At 38.0% G+C, this 12,564-nt stretch overlaps 1 protein-coding gene across 1 annotated transcript in view; it reads left to right on the forward strand.

Moving 5' to 3' along the window:
- SLC36A4 (solute carrier family 36 member 4) overlaps positions 1-12,564 on the forward strand; it is a 94,899-nt gene that overhangs the window by 35,957 nt on the left and 46,378 nt on the right. Inside the window, 2 exon segments of the mRNA XM_036392095.1 lie at positions 1,402-1,571; positions 7,164-7,333. Coding sequence (XP_036247988.1) covers positions 1,402-1,571; positions 7,164-7,333 — 340 coding nt within the window.

The following is a 12,564-nucleotide window of genomic DNA, read 5'->3' on the forward strand; positions in this document are numbered from 1 at the left end:
TCCTAAGGCATCAACAGAGCTTGGATGTTTTACTTAGATGTAGACATACAGTATTATGTGTCTTAATCTTGGACTATATCCCATATTCAGTATTTGAGATGACTTTATAGCTCTCCTGAAAGAGGTGGGGAAAGTGTGCTTGTCTAGGAGTATCCATGTACCATCAGCTGATGTTTTAATGATCTGTTTTGCTGATGAAATGGAAGGTAGGAAGAGCAGTATGTGAGCTTGTCACTGGGTTTTACTGTCTTGCCTGGAAATTTTGTCTGTGTGTCTAAAAACTTAAATTGGAACTTAATGAGAGTATTTTTCTGAATGCTGTAGAGTAGTAAAAGTAAAAGGCAATTCCCAGCAAACTCCATGCAGTAACAGTTGAAATGCCTGTGTCTTCACTTTGAAGTGATGGCAGGCCCAGTGAGATGGCTTGACTAAGTGAGGCTCAATGGTTAGGAAAAGCAGGGCTTGGTGTACCTGGCCCTGCTTCTGTTAGAGAGATGAAAAAGAGCATGGGACTGCATTCTGGTAGTCATGGACTGTGACGGCGATCACAGGGGTTCTTGAATGAGGGAAGAGACGAGAACGTTGACTCCATGTTTCAGAAGGCTTGATTTATTATTTTATGATATATATTACATTAAAACTATACTAAAAGAATAGAAGAAAAGGTTTCATCAGAAGGCTAGCTAAGCTAAGAATAGAAAAGAATGATAACAAGGGTTTGTGGCTTGGACAGAGAACCTGAGCCAGCTGGGCTGTGATTGGCCATTAATTACAAACAACTCAGTGAGACCAATCACAGATCCACCTGTTGCATTCCACAGCAGCAGATAACCATTGTTTACATTTTGTTCCTGAGGCCACTCAGCTTCTCAGGAGGAAAAATCCTAAGGAAAGGATTTTTTATAAAAGTTGTCTGTGACAGTGGACTCCAGATTCTTTGCTGGGAGGGCTGAGGCTGTGTGCTGAGGCTGAGCTTGTGTGTCAGTAGGTTTGTCTGTGATGGAGGCTGACAGTGCAGTCATACGTTACAGGAATTGGAGAAATTTCCTTGGATTCTGAAAAATTTTGTTGCCAAAAAAAATGTCATGTTACTCTCTCATTGCTTATGTATTTTCATCTCCATGCCATAAGTTTCTCTTGGCAGTTTTTCTAACCTATAAATATTGCTTTATGATTCCACACTGATGCTTTTTCCCAACCAAAATATGTGCTTTTCAATATCCAAGTTTTTCTATTGGGTACAGAAGACATTGTGACCATCTGGGCCGTAAAACATTATTGTAGAATAATCTTACTTACTTATAAAATAATCTGAATTTTGGAAGTTGGCATTGAAAGAGGGGAGACAAGTAGTTTTACTCTGAGAACATCAGATGTGATTGATTCTCCCTGTATTTCCAGGTGCTGCCATTGGAAAACAGAATGAAGGACAGCACACGTTTCCCCCAGGCACTGAACATTGGGATGGCAATAGTCATGGCACTGTACATCTCACTGGCCACCCTGGGGTATATGCGCTTTGGGGATGAAGTCAAAGGCAGCATAACTTTAAACCTGCCACAGGATAAGTGGTAAGTGCATCTGTGATTGAAAAGCAGTAACCTAGAAGTCAGAAATGTTGGAAAGGTTGTCCCATGCCTCAGTGCCCTCAGGGTGCTCAGACTTTTAATGTATCCACAATAGAGCTGTGGTCCTCGCCAGTCATTTCTTCCATATTAATAGGACTTGCATAGGGAGGGTGATCAATGATGTTATAAATGCTGATCAATGATACTATAAATCATTTAATCTCTAGAAGGAGCTAGTTCCAGAACTGTTGAGGGAGGGAATACACAGTTTGCGAGAAGCTGTCACACAGTTTTGAAATTAGTGCCTTTTACCTTGGATATCCTGGTAATATGGTGCCCTTTTTTTAGTGTAATCACTGAGTTTAGCAAGTGGCCAAATGGAATAGAAGACATCAAAGATGGATAGGTTTGTAGTTCAAGTGCAAGTCCATGGATAGTGTATATGATGACTTCCTATCAGGAGAATGAAGCTTATGTTTGCTAGTGTCTCGAGGATACTACAATTTTTTATTTAGCTAATTTTTTTTAATGTTATGAGGGATGCACGTCACATGCTGAATATGCACTGAAGATGATTTCAACTGCTGTATAGTTAGTTTTTTATCTGTCTGTGCATGGATATACTCTAACTATTCTCTAATGTAATTTATTTTTTTAATACTTTTGTCTAATAGGCCTAAAATTAGGTATATCAGTAGGGCATAAGTGCTAAAGCTAAAAAGTATTTTAATGTTTTCATTCTGATCAAGTAATGTTTTACAGGTTATATACTTGCATCTACTTCAATGTCTATTGTAGTAGTTTATTAAAGTAGTGAAATCTCAAATTACTGGCAAAAAACCCCCTGCTTAGATGAAATGAATGCTGACTTTTTTATTTTTTGAAAAAGAGAACACATGTAAAGAATGTTCTCAATCTTTAAGTGTTACTTTTTCACTTTCTTTTCTTCCTTTTCATTCCTTGGGGTCAATATGAACTATGCATTTTTAATATTCTTAAGAAGTTTTGTTTAATTGCCAGACTGATTCCAATGTTTAATACATGAGAGTATAAAAATGTGTCTTGAAGGATGAATGATTTTTCATTGCTAGAACCTTCATCTCTTTCTTACTGCTTGTTTGCTTGCTTTGTTCTTATATTGCTGTTGTAACAACTGAGATTTGGTCCTTCCCTTCCCTTCCCTTCCCTTCCCTTCCCTTCCCTTCCCTTCCCTTCCCTTCCCTTCCCTTCCCTTCCCTTCCCTTCCCTTCCCTTCCCTTCCCTTCCCTTCCCTTCCCTTCCCTTCCCTTCCCTTCCCTTCCCTTCCCTTCCCTTCCCTTCCCTTCCCTTCCCTTCCCTTCCCTTCCCTTCCCTTCCCTTCCCTTCCCTTCCCTTCCCTTCCCTATGCCCTTAAGTTAAAGGAGGGCAGGTTTCAATTACAAATTAAGAAAAAATTCTGTAGTGTGAGAGTAGTGAGGCACTGGAACAGGTTGCCCAGAGAGGTTGTGGACTCCCCATTCCTGGAAGTGTTAAAGACCAAGCTGAATGGGGTTCTGAGTAACCTGAGCTAGTGAAAGGTACTACCCATGGCAGGAGAGTTGGAACTGGATGATCTTTGAGGTTCCTTTCAACCAAACCATTCTGTGATTCTCTGACATTAAAAAAAAAAAAGCCAGAAATCTGCAAATGTTTACTGTGTCTATTCTGTGTGATGCAGCTGAAAGGAAAAACACTTCTATTTCTAATAAACCATGGCAGCCCTTGTTGTTTATAAGATTAGTGAAAAGCTTGTTTTAAATGGTAGCTTTGGGTTTATTTGTGCCTTAAGAGAGGTGTTAATAAAAAACACGGAGTGAGAGGAATGTGGAATAAGCTAAGGTTGCTACCCACTGTTGTTTTTTATTGTGCTCATGCAAGCAACAGAATGAACTTTATTCTGCATCCCTGCTGTCTAACAGAGCTGTTCACATAGGAGTTTTCAAATAGCTCTTGGCTACAGTGCAGATGTGATGATGATGATATTTGTGCTGATGGCTTTGCAGGCCTAATGCAAGGAAACAGATAATAAAAGAGATGGAAACTGGTGCTCTATAGGGTTGGAAATTGGCATCATAAGCATAATAACCTCAAAGCTACTTAGGGCACATATCCACAGTTAACAAAGTCATCTGTTTTTGTCTTACCCTGGAGAGTACCCCAGAGCACCAAACAAAATTAGGAGAAGCAGTTTGGTGGTGCGCTCAGGGATTGTGATGTATGATGCTGTTGCTGTGCAGGACTGTGGCTCTACCTGATACAGTACTGAGGGACAAATGGTTGCAATTAACTGGGCTAGCAAAACAAATTTCCAGTGAACCACAGGACACTATTTTGCTATTTGGTCCTCACATAAAAAGCCAGTAAGTTGCCAGTTTGAACCAGAGAAATTGTAAGGAGCAGAGGAATTTTTTCATAAGAAGACAGGTGAAAGACCTGGAGTGTATCTAAGCAGTGAGACTTGGCTTGTGTGTTTAATTCCAGCTGGACAATCTCTGTCTTAAAAATAAGCTTTTCCTGATAAAGAAAATGAAATTAAAATTCTGCTGTTTTCTGAGTTTTATTTGATGTTCTCACTGAATTGACTGGAAGGCATACACAGGCCCTAGACTAGTTAAGTTCTTAAGCTTAAATTAAATAGAGGACTACTTGTATTTAAAATATCCTGCTAGATTGGTGCTTTTGGATAAATGGCTTGATGCTGTTCTATTTAGATGGTGTTTGGGAGTACAAATTGTCATTCAGCATAATGTATTACTTAGAATATGTTGAAATTTGACTTAAAGAGTAGTTTTCAGTATTTGCAGATGTAAATTACAGAAAATTCTGCTTTAGTATTTATTAGAGTCCTTGGTTTGGGTCTTGTTTTTTCATAAAATGGTTTCAGTTGGAGAGGACCTTTAAAGATCATCTGTTGTGATCCCTGTGCCATGAGCAGAGAAATCTGTTATAAGACCAGGTTGCTCCAAACTCCATCCAACCTGGCCATGAGCACTTCCAGAGATGGGGCATCCACAGCTTCGCTATCCTCATTGTCAAAAATTTCTTCTTTGTTCTTGTTTGGGTTCTTGTCTTCTTGAGGCCAAATACGAAGGTTCTTTCCACCACCACTTCTTTGTTAAGATATAAGTGAGTCTTTGTGCAACAGTTCCCTTACTGTGGATCCCAAAAGTTAATGACCATACATACAAACATTGGTGTATTGAAGTTTGACAAGACTACACATGCAGCTTAGTTCAAGTGAAAGCTTCACATAATTATTGCTCTGTTTGGTCCAGCTGTGTTGTTCTGCAAATTTTGTTGCACTGCTTGCCGATGTTTCTACTCTTCAGATGGGTATAATGAAATCTAAAATGATGAATTGAAAAGCGGTTTAGCACATATGAATGATTTAGATTTTTATTAAGTGGTAGCCTAAGGAGTCATCTTTTTCTGATTGGAATATAATATTAAATTACTAGTAAAATCAAGTTAGTAATATAATTTTTTTTTAAATTGGAAAGTTATAATTGTCATAGAGCTGTAGAAAAAATAGTGTAATGGAGATGCTTACCAATCCTGTTTTTGAATATATTTTAGAAATTACTTTTGTAAAGGCTTGGGGTAGTCTGAAGCCTGAGGAGTAGAGGTGAATTCTGGGTATCTGGTCAGCTAAAATTTAACCAGCTAAAATCTATCTATATCTTAATCTAAAATCTAATCTATATCTTCTGGAATAAGGACAGTCTTGCAGAACTGTTTTTCCCTCTAAATTTCTAAAAGCTACTCAGCAGTCAAAAAGATGTGTGTCACAAAAGCAGCAGCTTCTAAACTAGCTACACCATTATGTCAGCCTGTAAATTGATGCAATAACATTTCTGTCCATTTGAATGTGCCTTTGGAGATAACTTGACCTGTGTACAGTGATGGCCAAACCTTTGATACAGATAATTTCAAACCTATTAGTCAAAATGTAATTTTAGTTGAAGCTTATTTTTCTTTTCTTCCTCATATAGAGGAATAGAATTATAGAAAGTATGGTGGAAAAGAGCTGAGTTGTACAGATAAAAGTTTCGCCGTGCCATTTGGCCACAGGATAAAGGGCCAAAAGCAGTCCTGGCTAGATTTTATTTACTAATGCAGATACAGACTGTGATACTCAAAGAGAGAATGTTGAAGTGACCCCTGCCAGGCTTTGAGAGATACAGAGATCAAGGTCCTATTTTTTCTTTTTATTTTCTTACTTATGCATTCACAGAATCACTAGGCTGGAAGAGACCTTCAAGATCACTGAGTCCAACTCATGCCCAAACACCTCAACTAAACCATGGCACTGAGTGCCACATCCAGTCTTTTCTTAAACACATCCAGGGATTGTGACTTTACCACCTCCCAAGGCCGACCATTCCAGAACTTTATCACCCTTTCTATAAAGCACTTTTTCCTAATATCCAATCCATATTTCCCTTGACACAGTTTGAGACTGTTTCCTCTGGTTCTGTCAGTTGCTGCCTGGTGAAAGAGACCAACCCCACCTGGCTACAGCCACCTTATCAACTCTCTACAACTCCACAGGGAGTTGTAGAGAGTGATAAGGTCACCCCTGAGCCTCCTTTTCTCCAGGCTAAACACCCCCAGCTCCCTCAGTTGTTCCTCACAGGGTTTGTGTTCCCAGCCCCTCCCCAGCCTTGTTGCCTCCTCTGGATGTGCTCGAGTGTCTCAAGGTCCTTCCCAAACTGAGGGCCCAGAACTGGACACAGCACTGAAGGTGCTGGGTACAGGGGAAGGGTGACCTCCCTGCTCCTGCTGGCCACACTGTTCCTGAGACAGGCCAGGATGCCCTTGGCCTTCTTGGCCACCAGGGCCCTCTGCTGGCTCATGGTCAGCTGGCTGTCACCAGTGCCTCCAGGTCCCTTTCTGCCTGGGCACTGTCCAGCCACGCTGTCCCCAGCCTGTAACGCTGGAGGGGGTTATTGTGGCCAAAATGCAGGACTCAGCACTTGGATTTATTAAACTTCATCCTATTGGACAGACCCATTCCAGGTCTGTCTGCAGAGCCCTCCTACCTTCCAACAGATCAACACATGCTCCCAGCTTAGCGTTGTCTGTAAATTTGCTAATGAAGGACTCAATCACCTCATCCATGTCATCAATAAGGATGTTGGCTTTGCTTCAGATGAACATCTTTTTAAGGACTGAAGCAATGAACCAAGCTCTCACCCAAGATTTTTATAATGTCCATACAAAGAAAATCATACAAAGACTCAATTTCTGTTAGTTCGTTGCAAGTAATGAGAAATGCTTGTAATTAATACAGCACGAATTAAAAATATATGTAAATTTAAACCTGTTGGAGGCATGGATAGCTCTTTATCATTTGTTTACTCAGCCACAAGTAACAGTGGTAAGGATGTCTGCCCTTTCTTGGAAGATTTACTCTAGTTGGCTTATCTTCTGCAATTTCTTAGGCAGTTAAAATATATTAATGTTTACTGAGAAAAAAAAAATCATATATATATATATTTATCTCCTTAGGGCCGTTATCAAACGAATTTTTTATGAAGATTTTGCAACTTACATGACTGTATATGTTTTCAACAGGTTGTATCAGTCTGTAAAAATTCTGTACTCCTTTGGGATTTTTGTGACATACTCGATTCAGTTCTACGTCCCTGCAGAGATTCTGACTCCAGTTGTCACCTCCAGAGTGAGGCAGAAGTGGAAGTTACTCAGTGAGCTTGTGGTGAGAGCACTATTAGTCTGCTCAACCTGTAAGTACGTGCAGAACATCCATTAAAAAACTTGCTATTACATTTTTTGGACCTGCTTATTTAAATATATGTTTTGTTGTTTAGTTTTCTGGAGGCTAGGAAACCTGACATTTTGACTTTTATGAACAAATGAAGCTAATGTTGTATTTGTATTTTAACCGCATTTGTTTTAGTAGGTTTGACTGATTATTTGACAACAATATATTTTGCTGGTAATACCCTAAAGCTGCCAACTGGAAAATAAACCTTTCTCAAATAAAATTTTTTAAGTGAGATGCACATTGCTGAGATTTGTCAGCATTTATCTATGTGATCTTCAGTACATGCTTGTCATGGAGAAATCGTTTCTGTTTTGTTGATCTGAGGATTAAGCCTTAAGATATGCTGGGTCTGTAGCCAAAAAGTAGCATTGGCAAACATGGATGCCTGGTCATGGAGTTCATGAAGTGCCACTTATTTTAGAATAATGCTCCAAAGTAGTTTTTGGAGGCAGGCATCTCTACCTTCACTCCCTGTTACTCTTGTTGTTTTTCTTGCTTGTCCCCTAATCTTCCCTCCTGCTGTGTCCCTGCTTTCTCACAGCTGCTTGAGATGTGCTAGTAGGAGTCAGCAGAGCTGACATTGAATGGTGAGTGTGGTCTCATCCAGGAATCAATACTCCTGAAGATAATGAACTGTGGGGGAAGTTCAGCTTTGCCTTTACAGCTCCCAGCCAAAGTGCTCAATAACATAGCGACCTTTTCTCAAAGACATTATTAAAAAATTGTTTCTAATACAAAGCTGGCTTCTTGACTTGACCAATTGTATTGAAATAAGCTGTTAATATCTTAAAAGCAATCAAAACTGATAAATAAGCAAAAAAAAAAAAAGCTAAACTTTGTGGTTTAGGGGAAAGTACTGATGAAAGAGAAGATATTAAGTTTATTGTCTCCATTCCCTTGATGAATACAGTAGCTAATGTACTGGATGACACCTAAGGATTGTTGTAAAAGAAGACTTTGACATCCAGTGAGACCTTCTTAAGGTCAAGTCTGTTGAGAAAAACAGTTTAATGCCAGTGCAATTTAATTACTAGAGTAAGCAAAGGGAAATACCATTAATCTAATAACTTGAAGCTCTGAAAATACATCTGCTTTGTGAAACTAACAAAATAAAAAGAAAACCCAAATTTTTCTTGAATGATGAAGTACATGTCTCCTGAAGCATCATATGGCCTGTGTTCTATTTCAGGTGATCAAGGCATTAAGATTTTAAGATTGAGGACAGATGAATACCTCTTGTAATACTTGAGAGACATCTAGATCAAAAAGCTTCAAGGTTCAAAACACTTCTTAGTATCTCTCCAGGACACTAAAAGGTCACCAGTTAGATCTCCAGTCCTAACCACACCTTGCTGTCATGACACCTTTGACTTCTTCTCAATCTCTGTTGCTCTTTATGTGCTCCTTATCATCTGCCCTGGTAATGATATCACTATAGATTTGAAAAGCTAAAAGTCTTGTATATCCAAACTGTTGCTTACAGCCAAAGGCTTCAAGGATTTATAGGTGAAAGATAGTTCCATGTATGTGTCTGATGAGAATAGCCAGTGGTGAACAGGCTTAAAGACACACTTCCCTAATTGACTTGGGAAAAATTTAAATTACTTCATAATATTCAGCCATAGGTTTTTTCCTTAATTTTATCATTAAGTTTTGTAATTTCTGGGTAGTCTGAAAAGGGAAAACTGAGAGACAGTGTCCAAGAAAGTAGAAAAAGAAAGGAAATTAGCTATATATATGTAAAGATACATATATACAAAAGATACAGCTATATATACAAAGATGTAGCATTAGAATGCTCTGCCTTTATGTCTTTGAAAAAAATGTGTATAGTAAAATTGTACCTAGTGTATGCCATTGCAACTTACCTGTGATATGAATCTCTGAAATGGAGCTGCTGAAGTGTTATGGGTCTTACTGGCATATTTGAGGATATTAAATTGTTTGCTGCAAGGCACAAAAAAGTAACATTAAAAATTTGCTCTTAAAGGTTTGATATTTGCCAAGCTGTTGTGTGATGTGTTGTATTAACCTAATGGCATTTCAGGTTTTTCCCAAGTGGTTTCTACAACTTGTATGCATGCAGTAGCTGTAATACTTTTTCACCAACAATTGTGTAAGCTCCCATGCTTACATTCATCTTCATTTTTCATTGAAGCACTGGTTTTAAACAGAATTAATTTAAATAGCGTCACTTTTCACTTAGCTGCACTTTGTCTGACTGCAGAACATTGTTCCTAAAATGATTCAGAAAGTGTTTCTTTAATAGAAAGTAAAAATCCAAAACCTTTTAAATTGAATTTTAGAAATTAAATGGTTTTGATATCAGTGACAGAGTATGTTGTAATGTCTGGACCATTCAGAGGTCATACACTGATTAAAGGAAATCTGCTTGCTTGAAAGTAGCTCTTTGAGAAGAGGAACTTCAGCTGCGGTGCTAGTAGCACATTAGCTTTTTAAGACAAGACATGAAAAATCACTTATTACTAATTCTTGGGGCTTTTGCATTACTCAAAAGTTATGTCATTGTTTTATTGTTGGAGTATATGAGAGACTGTTTTTGGAAGAAGCAGACCAGGAGTCTATTTTATTGTCATTTTTTTCTTGTCTGATAAGGTTTGTTTTAAGTAAGGATTTGGCAACTGACTGGGGATGTAACACACACCCAAGAGCCATCTGGGTTGCTTAGGGCTTTTCATTACTTACTTGCTCACTTTTGGACACTTAGCATTGCAGGAGAATGATCACAGGAATCTTCTGCATTTTTAGATTTCCCTGTTCTTCTTCAGCTTTTTTCTGGTTTTTTTGAGAGAGACAAGCATCTCTTCATCTTTGCTTGGATTTCACTGTAGATGGTGTAGCAAGCTGGAAGATCCCGCCATACTTCATAAATCCTGACATAAACCATTCTTTTATAAACTAGGTGAGCACCTGGTGCACTGAGTGGAGCGGTGAGCTAAGCTTGTGCTGAAAGTCCAGCCTAGAGCTGGAGCCCAGGTTTGGTGGATGTTGAAAGCAGGTGGGAGCTGGATGTCTAGCTAGCTAGGCAGAAATAGGATTGAAAGTTGGACTAAGCATCACTGTGGTGGGCTAAGTTAGAAATTAGGAACACAGGAAAATAGAAGGAATAGGACAAGAGTCCTCATGGGATTTGGAAAATGCTAGAAGAGATATGCAGGTGCAATTTTGTGTGGGTACTGCCTTGGTATTTTTGGTATTTGAATGTCAGATAACCTCAGTGCTTTGAAATATTTGTCAGGGTGGAATTTTGAAAAAGTTGAAAGTATTTACCCTGATTTTACATATTTAAAACACATGTCATAAATATAGTTAGAATCTGTGTTTGCGACATCTACCTGGGTGAAGACTGGGCATCATGCCCAAGGTTCAGCTCTTAGCCAAGCCTGTTACATGATGGGATTGTATGTCCAGCACATTGGGATTAACTGTTAAAGTGTGAAGCTTTTTTAGTTTGCTTCTGAAGCATCCTGGATGAATTGTTAAAAGATCACTGTATTTGTTTAGGTTTAGAGTAAACTTGGGAGAGAATTTTTTAAAGAAGCTTTAGTAGGAAAGCAGATTTAATCAGCCCCTCCCCTTAATTGGTTTGGGAGAAAATACTTTTTTGGAGAAAGGTGGAAAAAACTGTTTATTAAACAATAAAACTTAAACAATATTAAACAATAAAATTTTTTGCTACTTTAAAAGAGATGACAAACTGAGAAAGTTTTTTTCTGGGTTGTGTTTTAGTTTACTCAGTCTCTGATTAGTTTTTTTGGTGTTGGAAATGTTGCAGGCTAGGCCCGGCCCAGTGGGATATAGATGCAGCTGCTGGTGCTTTTCTGGGTGTTTAGTTTAGAGCAGGTTTTAAGAGGTTTAAGGAAAAGGGAAAAAACCAAAAGTTTAGGGAACCTTTTTTTTTTAGCTGGCTAAAATTAACTAAAAGCAAAAGAGAGTTTTGTTTTGCTGTTTGTTTATTTGCAGACAACAATAGTTTAGGAGTAGGAATGTGAAGGAGTGAGTACAGTGTTTGAAAAAAAATCGCTGCTTTTTTTTTCTTCTTTTTTTCATTCTTTGGAACACTTTTAAAGGTGTAAAATTTATTATTTAACATAAATAGAATGAGACGATTGGGAATAAAAGCATTATATAGTCAATTTAAGGCATTTTACTTTTATATCATTCGCTTACTACTATAACTAATATAAATTTTAACTCTATAAACACATACATAATACATTTATTATACAACTATACACAGACAATGGTAACAACATTTAGCAAACAGTGATATTTATATATAGGTTTTATTTAACAGTTAGATTTTTTTGAGGTACATATTGTGTTCTTTTTTTTTTGCATTATTTAATATGTGTAACTTGGTTTTTGAGCAAAAACAACTTTACGAATGGGTTTGTTTGTATTTGAGGTAGAATTAATTTAAACTGTCTTTTTTAACAAACTTTTGATATGCACTACTGGGACTTTGTTTTATTTACTCTATGCAAAGGCTCAGATTGGGCAGGGCTTATTTGGTTAGTAGAGCTTTGGGTGTTAACTAATTAGGTGGCTTTTGTTAGATGTTGCTTTCAGTTTTTGAGATTTTTTACTTAATGCTTTTAATGTGGTTTTTAACAGTTTGTTGTATTTTTTTACTTTGTTTGCAGCTGGTGTATGGTAGGGGATATGGTATATTTACTTAATGTTATGTTTTTTAGCTTAGGTGTTGATAAGGCTGTTTTTGAAATGAGTTTTGTTGTTTGACTTCATTTTTTTAGGGGCATTATGTTTTTACAGAACTTGCTTTTCAAGGCTTAGGATGGTGTTCTGGGCTGTAGCATGAGACACAGGGTAGGTTTCTACCTATCTAGTGGTGGCTTTCACTATGGTCAGCACGTAGCGCTTGCCCTGGCGTGTTTGGGGCAGTGTGATGTAGTCAATCTGCTAGGCTTCTTCGTACTTTTACTTGGACTACTGCTTACTATACTCTAGGGGCTTTACTCGTTTGGCTTGTTTGATGGCAGCATATGTCTTACAGTTATGGATGACTTGAGAAATACTGTTCATGGTTAAATTCACTCTTTGGTCTCGTGCTTATTTATATGTGGTATTTTTGCTCTGATGGCTTGAGGCATCATGGGCTCATTGAGCTAGGAATAACTCTTTTTTATGTTGCTAATTTAAGTCTAT

This window comes from Molothrus ater, chromosome 2, assembly GCF_012460135.2.
Source record: "Molothrus ater isolate BHLD 08-10-18 breed brown headed cowbird chromosome 2, BPBGC_Mater_1.1, whole genome shotgun sequence".
NCBI classification, from domain to species: Eukaryota; Metazoa; Chordata; class Aves; order Passeriformes; family Icteridae; genus Molothrus; species Molothrus ater.